General features: G+C 46.6%; 1 protein-coding gene, 1 long non-coding RNA gene and 1 other non-coding gene across 5 annotated transcripts in view; all 3 read right to left on the bottom strand.

Moving 5' to 3' along the window:
• Positions 1 to 7,212, bottom strand: part of IARS1 (isoleucyl-tRNA synthetase 1) — a 93,517-nt gene extending 86,305 nt beyond the window's left edge. For 2 of the 3 annotated variants that reach the window (XM_041718882.2, XM_030283417.4), the window contains exons 1-5: positions 7,080 to 7,212; positions 5,330 to 5,419; positions 2,920 to 3,039; positions 2,288 to 2,444; positions 1,725 to 1,844 (exon numbers count right to left, since the gene is read on the bottom strand). In XM_041718882.2, coding sequence (XP_041574816.2) covers positions 1,725 to 1,844; positions 2,288 to 2,444; positions 2,920 to 3,038 — 396 coding nt within the window. In that variant the 5' untranslated portion in view covers position 3,039; positions 5,330 to 5,419; positions 7,080 to 7,212. Of the gene's footprint in view, positions 1 to 1,724; positions 1,845 to 2,287; positions 2,445 to 2,919; positions 3,076 to 5,329; positions 5,420 to 7,079 lie in introns of all 3 variants that reach the window. The other variant, XM_041718881.2, reaches the window with a different exon arrangement.
• Positions 4,639 to 4,772, bottom strand: LOC115497034 (small nucleolar RNA SNORA84). Its single transcript, XR_003962617.4, has one exon. It is a non-coding gene; the product is annotated as a small nucleolar RNA SNORA84 (small nucleolar RNA).
• A 6,441-nt stretch (positions 7,213 to 13,653) lies between the features above and the next one.
• LOC140684972 (uncharacterized) lies at positions 13,654 to 19,610 on the bottom strand. The gene is made up of 3 exons (XR_012058030.1): positions 19,512 to 19,610; positions 16,761 to 16,841; positions 13,654 to 13,770 (listed from the first exon to the last, which is right to left on the bottom strand). It is a non-coding gene; the product is annotated as an uncharacterized lncRNA (long non-coding RNA).
• Positions 19,611 to 20,134: the final 524 nt, after the last annotated feature.

Genomic DNA, 20,134 nt, shown 5'->3' with positions numbered 1-20,134 from the left:
CTCCCACCACTATTCCAAAATATTTGAATTTATTACAAGTCAAAAGATATTTAATCAAATGTCATTATTTTTATTTATCATCTAAAATACACATGCACAAGTTTATGAACAAAACAAAATACAAAATCCATTCACCACCCAAAAGATCAAGTGTTTGGATGAACCAGCACTGCAAAAACACCAGCTGCTGAAGGACAGCAAGTTAAAAGGTATGGAAAAGAACAGCAAATGTTCCAGGTTTGGCTGGAATAGAGTTAATTTTCTTCTTCATAGCTGGTACAGTGCTGTGTTCTGGATTTAGGATGGGAAAAATGCTGTTAACCCAACTGCTGGCTTAGGTGCTGCTGAGTTGTGCTTGCCCTAAGCAAGGAGCTCTCAGTTTCCCAGGCTGTGCCAGCCAGGAGCAGCACAAGGAGCTGACTGAGAGAAGAGCCAGGACAGCTGATCCCAAGTGCCCAAAGGGACATTTCATAGCACAGCACTGTGCCCAGCAGAGAACTGGGGGGACCTGACCAGGAGCTGTGAATCACTGGGTTAGATATCACCCAGCAGCCAGACTGGGCATCACTTGGTTTTCCTGGCTTTTATTCCTCACTCTCTCCTCTTTTACTATTATTATTATCATTATTAGCATCATTATAATATTTTATTTTGTTTCAATTAAACTGCTCTTATCTCCACCCATTGGTACTTGGCTGCCAGCTTGGGTTATACCACTGTAACAAACCAGAATGAATCTTGCTATTTTTGTTTCTAAAAGCAACAAAGAATTATCAATGATGGGTTTGAAATACAACATTTCAGAGTGTAATATGAAAAAAAACCCCAAACTTTCTGCTTTTCATCCAGCCACTCACTGAGGTTTAGGCCACAGTTCTCTACCCAGGGCACCTCTGGTTTCTTCAGACATTGGCCAAAACTTCAGAATGCCCCCAAAGGCAAGAGGCAAGTGATACTCAAGTAAGAAACTCCTATTTCCATGAAAAGAAATACAGCAGGACTAGAAACATGCAGTGGAGTGTGATGAAGTAGAAGAGTCTTTGCAGGAGGAAAACATTAAAATAATTAGGACTGTTCTGCCTAGGGAAAAAAAATGATGGTTAAGATAAAGCTTTATTGTAAATAATTTTAGAGAACTGCCATTCTTCAAACTTGCAGACACAAACACTCTCCCAGTATTCCTGGGATGCAAAGCTGACACCAATATTCTTTGGAAAGACTGAGGGTTTACCCACACCTCTTGTGACAAAACCAGATGTGAGAATTTCTGCTCTTCCAAAAATACAAGCTGCTGCCCTGCACTATGGCAATGAAAAGATTGGGGAAGGAGGAGCAAAAGAGCATTGAGGTTAATGTTAATTTTCTTTAATAGCTCCATTAGAAAACCAAAATCAGATCTTTCCATTTTCTACACAAGAGAAGACACAAAGAAAGAGACAATGCTCAACATATCTGTTATGTGTTCAGTGTATTTCATTAGACACTTTGAGCTCCAGGTACCCTACAAGTAACCTTCCCTGGACAGCACAGCAGTGTCTGCTCTGAGCCACAAAGGTGCTCTTTTTGTTCCCCTTTCAGGATCACAGGGGAGAAACACAGGAGCTTAAAGACAAGAGTTTTATGCACATAATCAGACAAAAGGATGAAGTTTCCTCCACTTGAAACACTTCTGCACAAACACATTTAGAAATGCTCAGCAGAAGGTGGACTGAGCCTCCACTCACCTCCCACTCCTTGGCGTATCTCATCACAATCCCTCTGCACTCTTTGTTGTAAGCTGCAATCCCCATCTTTGCCACATCCTCTGGCCCTTTAATGCCTAAAGTCTTGTCAATCTCATATTCCTGGGAGCATGGAAAACAAGCAAACAAAACATCAATCAAAAGCTTTCAGGATTTCCCTGGATGCTTTACACTCCTATATATTCTAATGAGGCTCAGGGCCTCCTATAACCTTTTGAGACTTCACGAGAGCTGCACCTGAACTAGGCAGGGATTTCAAATGCTCACCCTGGCATGACTGTTCCTTTAGTTTCTTTAGAAAAATAAACAAAACACCAGTTTCTGAAATATGACCCAAATAAATAGAGGTTCATAGCAATGACCAACAGGAAGCTCCTGAACTCACCACACACAAAAACCAGAGAAACACATTGGACAAGGAACTTCCACTTCCCTTTTAGCAACAATGTCAGGTATAAAAGCAAAAGAAATATGAGTGATAAGCAGGGAACAACAGGGAAAGAGGAACCAACAGAAGTATCTGCAGGTAAATTCATGACACATACCACAGGTAAGCCGTGGCAATCCCAGCCAAACCTTCTGTCAACATGAAAACCACTCTGATGAGCAAATCTGGTCACAATGTCTTTGATGGTTCCTGCAAGAATGTGGCCATAGTGGGGGAGCCCTGTGGCAAACGGGGGGCCGTCATAGAAGTTAAACCTACAACACAAAACATTCCTCATTCAAGCAAAAACTGAGCAGCAGGCCTTCAGACAGGGTGACTCCATTGCTTATACTACTTGTGTTTCACTTGGAAAATATCCATTTCTCCCACAATCACTCAGCACAGGTGCCACGCTGGCAGTGGGACTGAAGGAACATTCCAGCCTGTCCAGTTCCTACCACTGCCAGTTCTACCAGGATTCCCATGGCGCTCCACAATGGGAAGAGTTCCTTGCTTACCTCCCCATTTCTCTTACAAACCCACCAGGCAGGAAATTACAGGTTTATTACAACTGTTTGAACGCTGCTGATTCTTCACCAAGTGAAATATAAAGGGACAGCAGCATGAGCCAGGCCTGCTGCTGGCAAAGGGAGCAGCTGCTGTTTACAGAATCAAGGAAAAACAAAGAGTAATTACAGCCAAGCCAACCCTTGTCACACACAGTTGCTACAGCTTGTAACAGATTCTTACCTAGGTCTGTTCTTTGATTGCTTCAGGCATTCCTTGAAACAATTAAGATTTTTCCAGAGCGTCAATATCTTCTCTTCCTCATTTGGAAAATTTATGTTTTCTGGAACTTGTTGAACCATTCTTTCCCAACAAGGATCAAGAAGAGAAAAATACACACTGAATAGAAGTGAGAAAAAATAACTCTACATATACAACTTATATCTTTCAAATCCATGCCACCAATCCAAAGAGCCTGATTCATTGCAGGCATGGAAGCAAGCACTCCATTCTAAAAAAAAGCCTAATTTTGACTGACTCATACCAAAGTTTTGGAACAGGAAAAGGATTCTCCACTCAACTGATTGTTCCCTTTTTTATCATGTTTTTGTTTCTGTTTCCCAGAGAAAACCGTCAAAGGGTAAATTATGTTTTGGATTCAGGTTTGGAGTTTTTTTATTCAGGAAAAGCTTCTGAGTTCAACTGACCCTTCAGCACCAGTTTGTATCAGAGAGTCACTTTAAACTACTGAAGAAGGGGCTCCTTTTCACTGTACATTTATTCACACTGCTTAGATGTTTAAAAGAGCATTTTCCATCAGGCTGTGCCAGCAATCTCAGATGCCCCTAAAAGCAACCAGACTGCAGAGAGCACAGCTGAAAAACACTGCAAAGATAAACATGAGTTTTATAAATACATTAAAACTTAAGTCCCAACAGGCCACTTCCATGCTGCAAAAGCAGCACAGGGAAGAGGAATTCTCAACATAATTAGGAACACACGGCAGTTGCCTGGTTCCAGACCTGCTATGAGATAGAAAAAGGGTCAGATTTCCATAAAATGCCACTGCAAGAATTAAACAAGCTCTGGGGAATAAGGGTGGTCTGAGACAGCAGCTCCCTAACAGGAGAAAATCGGTTATGAAGGTTGTAACAGATGATGCTAGAGAATGAAAGGGTTCTTCCACCTCTCACTTTAGTGCTGCTGCTCCTGAGCACACTTACACCAGAAGTAGCTACTACAGCCTTGAGCTTCACTCAGCATTAGAGAATTGCAAGTAGCGGCACAAGGCTTGAGTTTTGTGTTTACCCAGGTCTGTAAGTACTAACCATAAAGCAGCAACAAAGGCAAATGCACGAAGACAAATTCTTTCAGTGACAGCTGAAGCTCCAAAACATTTGCTTAAATGGAACTCAGAATGCCACAACAATTGCCAGCTCAAGGCTTGAACCCCTATGAAAAAACGTTCTACAGACCAACTCCACCACTTCTATATTCATGACAAATCATTCTCTTCACCAATAAACCCAAATTATCCTTTATCATATTATTATAATTGAGAATCCCACAACCTGGTGCACAGGCATCACAGCATTTGGAAGGGAAATCAGGGGCTGACAAGGAACACATGAATATGGTCTGGATGTATTTTAAGAGGCAATAACCAACCTGAGCACAGTGAGTTACTCTACACACAACCTGTAGGAGAGTTTTCACCATTCTGCCTCAAAGCACTGATTAGACTGTGTCCTTTCTCAGTGATCTGATCACAGAGACAGTGGAAATGATAAAAGAATTCAGCCTTAAAGCTTTTATCTCCCACAAGCCAGCTGACCTGAGGTTTAAGGATGTGCATGTTCTACTCAGCTCCAGCTCAGCCCTCCCAAATTAGTGATAACTGCAAAGGGCTTGGAGAGTGGCCAGCTGTCAGGTCTGAAGAAAGCAGAGGCAGGCTGGGGTTTGGGGTGTGCCTGTGACAGGGCTGAGGAAGCTGCTCACGGGTCACAGCCTCCCTGCGTAAGTCACAGAGTCACTGTGGGCCCATCCTCCCAACTGAAGCACTGCACGGGCACAGCAGCCTCCAGCAACCACAGGGCACAAACCATCCACACCTCTGCAACAGCACCAACTTACTGCAGCAGAAGCAGGGGGGAGAATATACTCTTGGGAATTAATATGCAACCGTCACTAGCAATTATTTTTTCCAAGTTACAAACCAGAATTTTATGGGAATCTAGAATTTTAAACAGAATTTTAAACAGACTGACTTAAAAGGCAAAAGCACGTTGAAAATCTTGCCATGGCTCAAACTCAGCTGAGAAAAAAAGCCAAGCTCTAACAATCATTTTATAGACAGAGCTGTGAATATCTCTACAGCACAGAAAAAAAGCTCATTATAAGCAATTTAGGTATTTTAAATCAAAAAATAATAATGGACAACTTCATTACTTCAACACAGACTGAGCAAAAACATCACAAACCATATTACAGAAATTATACAAACATGTCTAATAAAACCCTACTTTCAGACAACACTTCACATTTACAGAGATCAGTAAACACATGAAGGGTTCTCTGTTAATTTTCTGCCGACAAGAAGTCTTAGAGTTTAAGACAATGCACCATTAAGCAAGTTTTTATTAAGTACACTCACTTTTCTAGAGGACAATAACATTCACTAGCAAAGGTGTCAAAGTTTGGAGATTGTACTACAGCAGTCTGAGAATTAAGCTGGGCTTCTTATCTACAAGAAAAAAAAAATGCATTAAAACCATAAAAGCAAGTTCTCGTGTGCTTTTCTTAAAACTTTTTTTTTATTAAAAACAATAAAAATTCAAATAAAACACCACTATGAATGAAGTGAACCCACATTTGAGAAATATTGTTATACTTTCTATATATCAGGAATATGATTAAACAAAGTGGATTTCATGATATTAATCATTTCGTTGACAGAGAAATGGCAAGTATAAATACACATGATGAACTAAAGGTGTACAAAAGGTTTCTGATTTCCAGAGGTTTATGATCAGTGTCTTACTGATTCCAGTCACCTTCTCCCACAAACTATTCTATAAAAGAGACCAAAATTCCTTCCAAAGACAAGGAGCTTCCTTTCTCCTCCTACGGGTGCCTTCTCCAAAGTTAAACAATGCTGTTTTCCATGCACACCTGGCCCCCCATTTCTGCCTTTTTAGGTATTGTTTAGGTACTTTTTAGGTACTGTTCTGGGGTAATATCAGTCTAAACTGTTCACCCTAGAGTCAAAATCTTCCATTTCTAGATGGGGTGGAAACAACCAAGTTTAAAGGAAAAGGAAGGATGGATGGGAACAGAATGCTGAACTACAGAACAAATGTTGCTTCTGAAAAAGCTTGTGCTGGTGTTTTATACATGGAATAAAACTGCAACACTAGCCTAGCTGTCCCCCTGCGAGAGTTTCCTTGAACACTGAAAGGCCAATTAAAACACTGCTAAAGCAGTAAGCATACTCATCAATTAATGCTGCCTTTAGATACAAAAAGTTGATAGATACATGCTATCAGGAGCCCATTTACACTGTATCTTGTGATGGCATAAGAAATTTTTGTCGTCATCATGCTACCTTGATTAAAAATGTAACATGTCATTGTGAAAAGAAGAAATCTTGAAATAGCTTTAAACTACGTATTTTTAATACAAACTCAGAAACCAGTGTCAGCTGAGTAACTGAGCACTGCTTTTATATGACAACTGGATTCTATTACCTGACAGCTGCTTTCTAAGCATGTCACCACAAAGCCGAATTAAATTTCCGAAAGGCTCCCGGGGTGTGGAAGCCAATGTTTGCTGGAGATACCAGCCACCGCAGCTGCAGCAATAACAAGGGTGCATCCATCAACCCCTCCTATTAAAAGGATGCTTAAGGGAATGCTTAAAACATATTACACATTGAAGGGACCTTAACTTCTTTGTATAAATAACTAATGAAACCAAGATATGCGAACTCTTGAGCCCTGCAATAAGGCATCTTTATAGATCCCATAACTAGCCCCTAAACTGCCGAAAACGCAGAGGATCTGTACAGCGCCCAGGCAGTAAAACACACACACACACGAACGCGACGCCGTACACACAAAACCCGAGCTAACAAGGCCGAACGCGGCAGGGAGCTGCCAGCCCGGCCGGACCCCGCTCCCGCGGGGACAGCACAGGCACGGCCGGGCCCGGAGCCGCCGCTCTCCGGGACACCTCGAAGGTGCCGCCCAGCACCGGCTGCCCCGGCACGCCGCTGGAGCCGGCCCGCCCTCGCGTCTCGGAGCTTGCCGCCGCCTGCATGAGCCAAGCCCGGCTGGCCGGGCCGGGAGGCGCCGAGGCTCGGGTGGGTCTGGGCAGGGCCGGTCCGGCCGTGCCGCCCCGCTCACCTCCGTCCCGCCATGATGCAATCGCGCCCGGCGCAGCATGGCCGGAAGCACCGCCGGCGCCGCGGCCAATCAGCGCGCGGCTCTCTGCGGCCGCACGGAGGAGCTTTGTAAGGCGGTCGCCCATTGGGCGCGAGCTCTCCCGGGGCGGTGCGTCGCGGCGGCGCGAGGCAGCGCGGGAAGCTTTTCCCGCGCTCCCGCCCCGCTGCCCCTGACGGGGCGGGGCCGCAGTTCCCCTCACGGCCCGGCGGCCAAAGCAGCCCGGTTCGACCCGGGGATCGGCCTCAGCCGCGGGCCCCGAGCCCACACCCGGGCAGGAGCTCTGCTGGGCGGCCTGGAGAACCCCACCGGCAATAACCCAGCGAAACCACGACACTGCGCTTCTCCCAGTAACCGGAAACCAAGGGCCTCTCCCGAGCTCCTCTCGGGAGCTCGGCCTTACTTACCTCCGTTAAAGGGATACTCCTAAATATCTCAAGATACCAAGTCAAGACTGTAACAGAAGTCCCTCCTCTGCTGCTAAAATAAAAAAAAAAACCAAACTTGTAGATGGGTTCCCCCATGTCAAAGGAAACTTAAGGCTTTGAAAAAAATACTATAGTTGGTTGGCAACCACTGAGAAATTACAAAACATTTCATGATACATTAAAAAACATTTCCTCCAATTTTTCCAGTGCTGAAAACAGCTGTGAAAAGGCTCTCGACAGAGAAAAATAGAAGTGAGCCAAGAAGGTGAGGGAAGGAGGTTTCCCAGCCTGCACACCCGAATCCTGCCCAGAGCAGAGCCTGGGGAATGAAGGCCAGGTCAATAATGGCACAAATAATTCATCTGCTTCCAGGTAATGATTACAAATTGCTCTAAAAACTTTCTTACACATAGAGGTGTAGGTACCAATAAAGGTTTCAATAAAAGCTTTAGTTTTGGATTTGCAGGATGGGTACAGGATGATTTAACAGATCTGTGCAGGGCAGTTTCAGTGGGTGGATTAGAGATAATCCAGATGTGAAGAGAGGCACACTAACTGGAATTCTCTCCCGCACAAAGCAGCACAAGACTTCTTTCTACACAAAATTTCCTACATCCTTCTAGAACAGCTAAAAGAAATGCAGACTCAATATGCCCCACACTCGGAGAAACAGAAGAGAAAATAGAAACTGAGGCCAGACTGAGCTGGGCTGATCAGCCACACAGGAGAAACTGGGTGCGTGCGGTTGCCATGGCAGAGTCCTCTGTGCAAACACAGAGTTCTGGGATGTTCTGTATCCAGGAGGGAAGTTTGGAATGGCAGAAGTTTATTCAAGCCACACAGCTGCCTAATACATCTACGAAAAAGCCTGTGACAACTCGGGATGTGGATTCCACCACATGATGTGGCATTTCTTTATAAACATCCTCACGAACTCTGAAAGCGCTGCAGCCTCCCCCTGCTCTCCCATGCCCTCAGATCTGAGGCTGCAGATTTTAGACAGCTGCTGCTTGCTCCAGTGCCAACTCCTTCCATTTTGGCCTTTAGTTTGTAAAACACACAGGTGGTAACACCAGCTGAGTTTAAATTGAATACCATATCATTGCTGAATGGAATTTGAAACAAACACTGCTTAGAAATACACACTCTAAGGTAGTGAAACTGACAAATGTGAGCAATTTGGTTTCGGCAACGTCAACTCTGTACTTAGCCCAAATCCAGACTTTTACCTTATCTCCCCTTGTATATCTTGTAGGTTTTTTTTGTTAATTTGTAATAAAATGTTTTTTGCATGGGAGTTGCTACTCTGGGTCATGCACAGCCTTTACTTGGAAGCGTTTGGGCAACACAGAGCTTGTTTTCCATGAACAGATTGGCCATGGGGACGGGGTGAACAGGGAAGTCATGGTCAGATTAGTTACATACACGGCAGAAAGACACCACCCAAAACAGACAGGAAAATGAAGGGAAATTTGTAGTAGAGGGACCAAAGCCCAGCACAAGTAATTGGGGCATTCTCCAAACTAAAAGAATTAATGTCTCTGCTCTCATTTTTCACTCTAGACTTATGAAAAAGCATCGATTCAGCTGGACAGGTTAAAGGGAAGAAGAAAAAAAGAGAAAACCACCGTGAAGTCCCTGGAGGGGAATCCCCTGGCGTGAAGCGCCTGAGGGAGAAGGCGCGGGCACCATTTTGTGGGACCCGCGGGAAGGTCATCGCTGCCCGGCGGTGGCGCCGGCCGCAGCCTGGAGCTGCAGAGGAAGGGCGGCCGCGGGCACTGGCACCGAGCACCGCGGCGTCTCCAGCGCTCGGTGCCGGCCTCAGGCCGCTCCTTCTCCCTCCCCACTGCTCCCGCGGCCATTTCACCACCACCATCCTCCCCCGCGCCCCTCACGGGCGGCGGACGCGCTTTGCGTACGGGTTTGCGTAGCGCCGCTGCAAGGGACGGGCGCCGTACGCGCTTTGCGTAGGGGTTTGCGTACGCCGCTGCAAGGGACGGGCGCCGTACGCGCTTTGCGTAGCGCCGCTGCAAGGGGCAGTCGGGCAACGGTGCTTGCGCGGGGAGCTGAGCGTAAACGGCCTTCGTGAATAGGGGATGAACAAAATGCGCCCGCAGCTCTGAGCCAAGCCAAAGCGTGCCCAAGGGGGAAGAGATCCCAGGATAAACCGGGATAACCCGGGATAACACGGGAGTTACGAGCGCGCAGCCTGCAGTGACGCGGAGCGCCCGCGGTCTCCGGGCGCGGAGGGCCAAATTTGGCGGGGACAGGCCGGCTGAGGAGCGGCTGTGCTGCCCCGGGCCCCCCCTGCGGCGCGGCCGCAGTTGGACTGCGCCGGAGGTAATAAGTACGAGTCGCGCAGGAGCGCGTCGGCAGTGGGCGCGGGGCGGCGGGTGGTGCGCGCGTTCAGTGTGCGGTTACTGAATCCCGGCGCCTTCCCCTCCCTTCGCTCGCTTCGCTCCCGGGCCCTGCCCCGGCCCACCGTGCCCGTCGCAGCGCTGACAGCCCGGCAGCGCCCGGCCGGGTAGTAGGCGAGACCATCTCCGAAGAGGCGGCTTGGAACCCGTCAAGCTGCCCCGCAGCCCGCAGCCGTTCAGCCAGGCTATGCGCTGCCGACGGGCTCCGCTCAAGAAAAAAACAGAGCGGATCGTGAAAAGGTAGAGGCGCCCACAGAGGCCCCAGCAGGGCTCTTGGGAAGCGGCCGCTCAGCCCGGAGAGAAGCGGAGGACGCGCCGGAGAGGCGACGGCGCAGGAGCAGCGCGGCGGGGGCGTCCCGGCGGCTCGGAGCATGTGAGAGGCCGGGGGGCCGCGATGCTGCGACGCGCGGAGTTCATCGTGTGCCCGCCCTGGGAGCCCGCCCGGGCCGAGGGGGTGCCGGGGGGCGCCTCCCCGACGCCGCTCAAGGGCGGCGAGCCCCGGCGGGGCGGCAGCCGCTCCCGCTGGCCGCCCGGGCGGCGCGGGAGGGTCCCCGGCGGGGCGCGGAAGCTCCTGGGCAGCCGCACGCAGAGCCACTTCCAGCACTACCAGCACCAGCAGCTGCAGCAGCAGCACTGCCGCGCCTTCCGCCGCTGCCACCGCCCGGCGCGCCCGCGGGTGCTGCTCTCCCTGCGGCCCGTCAATGTGCTGGGCCGGCGGGCGCCGGGCATGCGGGCGCCCCGCAACACCAACCAGTTCCTGATGCGGGAGAAGTACCAGCTCATGCACCTGCGCTCGGACTCGGTGGGCACCGAGAGCGGCGGGTCGGACTGCGAGATGGACGCGCTGGACATGGACTCGTACCTGGGGGTGCTGGAGAACGCCCGCGGGGCGCTGATGGAGTGCGCGGGGGAGCCGGGGCCCGCCGCCCGCTCCCCGCCAGCCCGGGCCGGCGCCTGGGGCCACGCAGCCGCGGGCTCCCCGGAGGAGGAGAGCCAGCAGTACTTCCCCTCGGAGGACGATGTGATCGAGAGCGAGCTCTTCATGGAGAGGGACTTCGACGAGTTCTGCAGCAGGATCGCCTGAGCCCCGGGCAGGGAGCGACCAGAACCCCGCTGGCTTGGAGCCTTTCCGTCAAGGAGGGTGGGAGAGGTTTATTTATTTCTCAGCCGTTCCTTTGCGTTTTTATCAGGGGGCTTGGCTAATTTTACAAATGTGCGTGTGTAAACAGAGGGGAGCCCCCCTTGTAAATAAAGTGAACTTTTCTGAAGGCTACATCAAAGCGGATCGCGCTTTTTGGGTTTTGGGCGGAGCGGGGGGACCGTAGGGACAGCCAGAGCCGCCGACCGGGAGGGAGGGAGGGGACGGGCAGTGACCGGGAAGGTGGGCGGTGACGGCCAAAGTCGCGACGGAAAAGTTTCACTCCTCTCTGGCACTCGCCCCGGTTCTGGCTTAGGACGGCGAAGTCGTTTAATTACCGCGGAGAGCAGCCGAGGAAGCGGCCCTTGGGCACGGACACGGGGGGAGCGGCAGGACAGCGACCACAGCTCCAACGCAAAAGCTCCGAGCGGGCCCGGGTGGGAGCCCTGCCCGCCCACCCCGGCTCGGCTCGGCTCGGCTCGGCGCGGGCACAGCGGGGAAGGGAAACGCCAAAGCCATTGATCGGCCCTGCAGGTCTTTATTGAGCCTCCCTCGCTGGGGAATGCTGGGGACACTTTGGCCGGAGCTTCCATGGCTGCCCCGTGCTCCCAACAGCAGGTTTCTTTTACCAACTACAGCAGAGGGAGAAATGTCCAGAAAGAGGTTTAAAGGGCCACCAGCTGAAACAACTTCACCAGGGCCCGTTAGGATTAAGTTTAAGTACCGTGCAGGGAGCAGATCCGATCAACGCTGAAAAGGGAATGAGAAGCATCAATTCCACTACAAACGGTTAAAAATTACAGCAGGTAACACATTCCTGGAACTTGTTGCCAGGGCAGAAGAGAGGGACATTGTTTTAACAGGTCTGAAACAGGAGATGCTGTGGGGCCAGCATTTCTCATGGTGCCTCCTGCTTTTCCCCACGTGCAGACTCGGTGAAATCGGCGTGCCAGAAGGACAAATGGAAGATAAATTTGCAGATAAGTTCTCCCTGCCCATAGCAGGGGGTTGAAACTGGATGATCTTTAAGGACCCTTCCAACCCAAACCATTCTGGGGTTCTGTGGGATGTTTCTTGTAATTACAGACATGGAGACAGGAGTTAACTGTTATCCTTACAAAGGAAACTATTTTAAAACAAAATACTCGAAATTTGTAGTACCTTACTTGCAATCCTCTGGAAGGAAATGTCCAAAGATATTTCTTTACCCTTCTTAAGAAACAAAGCTGCTGAACACATTAAGACCAACATCATGTATATTTCCTTTGGAATTAGCCAAGTGGTCTATACATACAAACTTCAGTTTGTTTGATGCAGGGTTGCATTACAGCCATGCTTATTCTGGGAATTTCACTCCATGGGAACTTCCTGGAGAGGCACACAGTGAAATAAACCTCTCACATGGGTAAATTAAATCTACGTTTGCACCAGTTTGGTCATCAGCAAGTTTGTATTTTATTAATGAATCCAGATCTGCACTAACATGTTAAATTAATGGTTTGAATGTATGCTTTCTTTTTTTTTTCCCTGACTCGTGATTTGAACAAGTATGACAAAACCTCCCTTAGGAGCACTTAACTTGGAACTTGGCCTTCATGCTGCTGGTGAATTTGCATCATAATATGGATGTGCTTGGACACAAGCAAAGTAAAACAGGAGTGTAAATTAATAAAAGAGCAGAGGGCCATAATTACAGGTCAGACAGAGCCTGACAGAATTACAGAGATCTTCCACTGGGTAAGGAAGACCTGTGTTCTCTCCACCAGACAGAGACTTGCCATGAATGATCCATTCGTGTTGATGCCCTGGAAGTTCATCCAGGCACCAGCCTTGCTCCCCTCCCAGAGGGAGTTCTCTTACAGACCTTTCCTTGGTGTGTTACTTGTGTTACTCAGGTCTGGCTTAAGTGCAATTTTTTTCCTGTTTCCTTCTTTTCTCACTCGAATTAGGAATTTTCTGAGTGTTTGGAAAGTATCTGCCTTGTAATGGCTGCAGACACAAATAACCCCTTACTATTTAGTTTGAAAGTACTTAACAAAGCTGAAATTCCATATAAACAAGTTCCTCAACATCAAGGCTGGGAAAAGAAACCAAAAGCTGTTGCTCCAGAAGATCACCTATCAATCCAGTGGCCAACAAGCCTGATCAACTCAAACTTTACAAAAACAAGTTTTATACGTTCTGAGGATTTTTCCTTTATAGACACACTTCTCATACAGGTGAGGTTCACAAATTTAAGCAAGTGTGATGACCAGAACCTTATATATCAAGTCTTTGCATCAGTGAATTTTTGTTAGGGGTACAGCTGGAAGTCACTTATAAATAAATACAAACGACTGGGAAGTCCAAGGCAAACAGGAAGAAAAATTAAAGCCTTTGTTACAACACAAGGAGTTCTGCTGTAATCTGTGTAAGATATTTTTATGGCCAGTCTGGGCACAGGATGACTTAGGATTTTGTAAACGTTCCTGTGAAAAGAAGGGTTGGTAATATTCTGAAGGAGGCAGCAGCATTTATTATTCATTATTGCCATTTCAGCACACAGCTGAGCAGGTGCATTAGCAGTTTGTGGGTCTGTTTGAAGTCTCCACCACGGCAGAAATGCAGCTTTTTGCTGAGGAACAGTGATGCTGTTTTCTTTCACAGTTCCTGAAAAGTTTTCAGCCACATTCCTAGAAGAAAAGTAACCATGAGTGGAAGAAAATGGTCAACCTGTCACCTCTCATTTCCAGCTGTGCATTTGTCATGGATCTGAGGATATTCAGTACAACATGAGGTGATAAAAATATTTTTTTAACTGTCTGCTGTAAAAGCAGTGACCATTTTGCTGTCATATGTTCCAATTACATTCAAATGTCTCTGGTTAATTTTTCTTAGCTCTCATATTCTTTTCCAGGCAAAAACTGATGGCTAATAAAATTTACAGTAGGTGTAATTTATTTTAGCTGGGTGAGAATACCCTTTTTCACCATGCAGAAAAAAAAACCTTCAATCAAACTGGGTGCAGCTCACCACCACTCCTGGCTGTAGTGCTGCTACATCACAGCCAGCCACAACAGGCCAGTTTTAGCTGAGAAACAAGAAAAAGTCTCATATGAAGAGAAGCTTCCATCTCCTGTCAACAAACACTTTTGGATTTCATGTTATCTTTAATGTTAATGATCCTTGTACCCTGAAATTTTATAGCAAAAAAAAAGATCAAATGTTTTATGCAATTCAGAACAAGGCAATTTGTTCAGAATAAAATTTTGATTTATGTGCCACTCATCCCCATGTTTCTTCGGGAAAAGAAATCCAAAGTCTAACAGCAGCAGATTTGAACTGAAATAAATAAACACACCGTCTAGCAGTTATTCCCAGCCAGCTAAAGGTCTTTTCCAGATGATGACTCCTTTGTTTAATAGCAACAATTTAATCAAAAGTTGATGCAAAATAATTAAAATTCCAAGCTCCAGAATAGTTCTTTTAAATATAACCAGCAACTTCTGCCAAGAAAAAAAAAAGCTTCCTTCTGGCATGCCTGAGCACTTCAGTCAGGGTGAGGAGACTCAAAGAGGGACGTGCTACAGGAGCTCTGTCCTACCAATATCCCTCCAGAGCCCGGCTGAGCTGGAAACTCACTGATCCTTGCTTCAGTAAGTGTCCAAGGCCCCAGAATATCAAGGAAATGCTAATTTTGCTGTTTCCAAGGTTCTTGCAAGAGTTAAGGCAGGGGTAAAAAATGTGCCAGATCCTCACCAGTGAGTCAGGACAGCAGTGCTGCTGCTGCTGCTGCCAGGAGCAGGGCAAAGTGGAGAGTTTCCTCCTGGCTGCCACCACAGACACTTGTCCAGGCCAGCATTTCCTAATTACCGTGCTCCACCCCTTTTCACTCCACAAATGGACTGTCATGCAGTTCCTGTCCTTATCAGCCCCAAAGCAGGAATCCTGCAGGTAAAGTGTGCTGCTTCCAACCCCAGGCCTGCTCCCCGAGTGCCCCCTGGGCCATCTCCAGCAAGGTGTGCCCACTCCCCACTTTGGGAATCACAGAGGCCATCCTCTGCCTCCTGTGTTTGCACAACTTGTTACCACAGAATCCTCAGCACAGCTTTGAACGGAGCAGGGCTGGCAGCTGAGCCCATTTACCAGATCAGTGAAGGATTCTGCTGTTCCTGCCAGGCACAGTGAAACCATCCTTGTTTGTCACCCTGGGCCTGTCTGCAGTGCCCTCCCTTGCTCATGGAATCTGTCAGTGGAGCAGGAAGATGGCTGATAACACCTCAGCTATGTGGCACCTACTTGAAGTCTCACTGTGTTTACTGCAGTTCAAATGCCCAGCTGTCTTTCTGCACAGCAAAACCAACAAAACCATGCTCCAAATCAGCTGTGTCCTCAGCACATTTCTATTCCCTGTAACACCTCACTCCCTCAAAGCAAGGAGACTTTGATGTCCTTTGGGAATAAGCTCCCCAAGTTCACCCTGGATTTCCCCACACACTGACTCCATCAGGCTTGTGCAATGCCTCCAGAGCTCTTGAATTAGAGGAGCTGCTGAACAGCCAGTCTTTATCTCATCTCACCAATGGTTTTATAACCTCTCCTGCATTCCAAGCTGTCTTTTCTCTGAACTGAAGGCTTCTGGCATAATCATCTCGTTCTCACACTGATCAGCCCTGGGATCCACACAGAATTGTTGCAAGGGTTGCATCTCCTCTTGCAGACTCTCTAATCAGTTTCTCCGTGAGTCACCGATGCTATCTAAACACTCATTATCTACAAACAAAATCTTTGTGTTTTTGTCCTGAAAAATTACAGGTGACTTGAACCTGAAAATACCTTGCTCCTATGAAGGTCATCTTTTATAAATGAGATCACTTAGCTACAATCAAAAGTTACTTGGTTGGTAAATTAGTTTTACCTACCTAGTTTTAATTGATCTGTTGCAATGAATAAATGTTTTCCACTTTTTTAACTGTCTCCAAGAAAATGCAACTAAATGCAATTTTAAATAGAGAGAATTTTGGTTCAGTATCGGGAAGGAAGGAATATTTCAAATGTTGCATGCTTGCCAGGTGGAAAGCTTCTTGTAGTTAACTGAATGTAGGTGCTCAGCTGGATTTACTATCTTCTATGTAACAGAATGAAATTGGATCCAGCAGTTTGTAAACAAACAAAAAGGACTTGCTTCCAAATGGGAAAAAAAGCAAGAAGGATAATAAGATCACAACTCTCAGGTACTCCTTATCAATACCCAATATAGAGAGAAAACCCATTTATAATGATTTGAGAAGCCAGAGGGTGAATGGGGAAGGGAGGACAACACCACAGTCCTAGAGTCACATCACCACCACCTCAGCTGATGGAAGAAATGCAGTGCTGACCAGAGTTCCAGCTAAAACCCACCCATAGAAACAGCAACCACTGAAGCCTGCTTTCCAGCAGGCTCATGCTTGGCTGTTGAGTGAATTATTTTCAATATTTTGATCACAATTCTGCATCATGAGTTCATCCCTCTCTGATGACTATCTGAAAACTGACAGAGAAGAGAAACTTTAACTGAGAGGTTAATCTGGGGCTTTCTTTTGTGGGTTCTTTGATGCACAGGTTGAGCTCATATTGCATTCTTTAATGCAGCACCAGTCTGTGTATTTCCCCATACAGAAAAATGACTGATGTGTCCTACCTTGGAGATATCTACATTTGGCTCCATTATTATAAGGGACAGATGAAAAGACGCATGGAGCAGCATGAGAGAGAGACAAAGCTAGGGAAAAAAACCAATAATACATATTTCAAAACATCTGCACAAGTGTTATTATCCTGTAGCTTATGTTAAAGAACTTCCAGTGTTCAGCTTTACAAGTACACACAAGAAGGTGCCATCCCTACTGAAACCTGCTTTTTCCATTGAATATTTCATTATTTAGTCCTGATCCATCTACACCAGCACTCAGTACCAAAGCAACTGCATGAGCACAGGGACACTACATACAGGATTAAAAAATATTCTGAGTGGGTCTCACAAATACCAAGGAAATGTTGGATTAAAAAAGATTATTTTATGCTGCTTATATCAGTTTTCCTCAATCCCTACTTCATTGACATATGTTATGAGAAAAGACAAATCATATTTCCAGACCTGCTTCAGTCCATTTTGCAAATAAGAAAAGCCCAGTTGCACATTTCAGACCATCAAGAGATTCTCCCTGTGCACAAGAGAACACAAATTTTCCCCTCCTGTAACCAATTGCTACAGAATTCAGCAAGTATCAGTTATCTACCTAAGGATATGTACATGAGAGAGCAGGGTAAAGCTACCAGAACAGCCTCAGACAGAGGTTTGATGTTTCCCATTTTTGTTCAGAGAGGAGAAATGAGTCAGGCACACTTGACTCTGGTTTGCCTTTGGATCTCAGATGTGTACTATTTAATTATGATTAAAATCATGCAAGCATGAAAGAATCCATAAGCATGCATGAATTATTTCTTTGCTAACACTTACACAAGGAAAGTTGGTCCTAAAGAGCTTGGAAAAGTTAAGCCAGAAATTTACTCTACCTTTGCCATTCACACAATGCAAGCATTGCTGTGTTCTGATCCCTTTATAGGCCAGGATTCAGCATGTCAATCAAAAGTCTATTAATTAAAAAAAAAACAAAACACACAAAAAAAAAACAACAACAAAAAACCAAACAAAAAAAACCAAAACAAAACAAAAAAAACCCCACCAAAACAGAGCTGGACACTCACAAAATTAGAATATTCATTTTAGTAACAATTTTATACTCATTGATTATTTTGGGGTACACTTGAAGAGGAACCTTAGAAGTAAAATTTCCCCCCCTTTCAGAGCTCTCTTGAGGGATAACTGCCTAAATGTGTGCCATTTTAAGGGTAGAGATCCAGCCTTAAAAAGCTGAAGCAAGCCTTCTCACCAGTGATCAGAAGGGATTCCTCACATCTCTGTTTTCTGGAAATCCTTTCTTGTGGTCACATTACTCCATTTTGTTTAGCATCCTCCTGCTCCAGCCTTCTCCTTTCCCTTCTGTTCCTAAAGATCCCATTTCTTCCCTTTCCTCCACATCTCTCATTTTCTTGTTCTCCTTACCCCAAACCCATCCTAAACCCTTCTCTCAGTGGGACTGTAAGAGAGGGTGATCATCAGAACAAGAAACAGCTTCCACTTCCCAGTGTTTGGATGTGAGGATCAAAAATAATCACAAGCCAGCCAAGTTGAAGCACACTAGAAACACATTGCTAGTGAGAGCAGGGCTCCTTCAGCTGGTGTCTGACTCCAGGAGGAAAGCACACCTTTGCTTCCTTTTTGTCCCCTCACATCCCCTCAACGTGCACGTTGTTATGCTAAATGTTCCCACTAGTTTATGGGTCTGTCATCACACATGTGTCTCATCTGGGATTAGGCCAACTGATGCAATCTGTCCCCACCTCTCTTCCTGGGGCAAGGAGCAGGGGCTATGTGTATACTACTTTCTCTGAACTAGTCTAAATTTAAGCCCCCGCTGTGTTCTGCTGTTTTGTGATTTAACACACCTGATAGTTCATACAGGAAACACTAGAAACATTTAACAGCTATCAAAAACACGGAACAATTCTAAAGCTGCTTTACTGTCACCCAAGTTTCCCTCAGTTCCTTAGGCCAGGAAAGCTTTAGCACTGGCTTGCAGCATACCCTTGTGCAAGGCAGGTCTGCACTGGTGCTAATGAGCCTCACACCAACACTTTGGACCTCGTTCAGCTCTGCCAGAGCAAGGCAAAGGCAGCAGGAGCTGTGTCTGCACTTGTCAGGATGGAGCCTGGCCCTGTATTCCTACAGCTCTCCAGCCTCTGCAGAGTCCTCCGAAATCTCTGGGGTTTGGGCTGGTTTTGACCAGGAGGTGAGACCTTGTCCCTGTGTCAGCACAGCCTATGAAACAAACACCACTACAGAGCTCTTCTTTGTCAAAAAATATACAACTAACTTCTGCTTGACTTTTTTCTCTTTTTAGAAATAAATCCATACTTACATTACATTCCCAACACCTCAGGTTCTACTTCAACATACTTTGTATTGCTCCCACATTAAGGAAATAGAAAAACTAACAAAAATAAGAGCTTAATTGTGCAATAGTATAGCAGCAAAGGAAAAAAGTTAGAGGTCTACATTTAAGCACTTTCAGTTTCTCTGAAAAACTTCTTTATACCAAAATCCTTGCACAAACGATGAGTGTAGGTAAGTGTATTCTAAACATTTGATGATGGCATATCTAGTAATATTAGAATTACAGAAGAGATCTAGGCAAATCAATTTCTGTAGCAATCTCGGATTCTGTTTATCTCTAAACTACTGCTCTGCTTTTCCTTCATAAATAAAGTGGCCAAGCCCAAGATGAGTTAAATGTTTCCCAAATCAAAACAGAACCTCTGTAAAATGTACCTGGAATGCAGAGCAGTTTTGCAGGGCCTGGGGAACAGAAGGGCAGAGTGGAGCAGCAGCTGCCCCCGGCAGTTCCCCGCTCAAGGTCTGCCCAGTGCTGCAGCAGGGCGAGGCTGTTGGACACCGCTGGCAGCGCTCACCGGGTGCAGGATTTGTCCATCTGCACACACAGCAAATCCCTGTCCCCTCTCAGCAGGCACCGCATGTGCTACAGCTCAGGTTCAGCTCACAATCCACTCCTTCTTGTGGAAACAACCCGTCTGTAGCACAAACAAAAGAACAACACAACCTCTAATTTTAGAAGGTGGCTTGCCTGGGATCTGCACGCACTCCTGAGAGGTGACCTGCTTTTTATGTGCTGGCCCAGTGTTTCCTGAGCCGCTGGATGTTGTTTTGGAGAGCTTTTAAAGACACTAAAGTGAGACCCGGCAGAGCTGAGAGGTGGGAAGGGACAATCTGCTCCCCCAGGAGCTGCAGCACTGTGCCCTCCATGCTGACCCACATCGTCCAGCCGGTGCTGGGAAAAAGGGGGAAAATATCCACAGTGCTTTAACTTTCGTTAAAATATAGCTTTAAAATCTAATTAAGCACGAGCAAGAAACAGTTAAGTTCACACAGGAAAA

This window comes from Taeniopygia guttata, chromosome 12 (genome assembly GCF_048771995.1).
Source record: "Taeniopygia guttata chromosome 12, bTaeGut7.mat, whole genome shotgun sequence".
Lineage (NCBI taxonomy): Eukaryota > Metazoa > Chordata > Aves > Passeriformes > Estrildidae > Taeniopygia > Taeniopygia guttata.
Note: the sequence above shows the minus strand (reverse complement) of the source record. Positions and strands in the feature narration are given on the sequence as shown.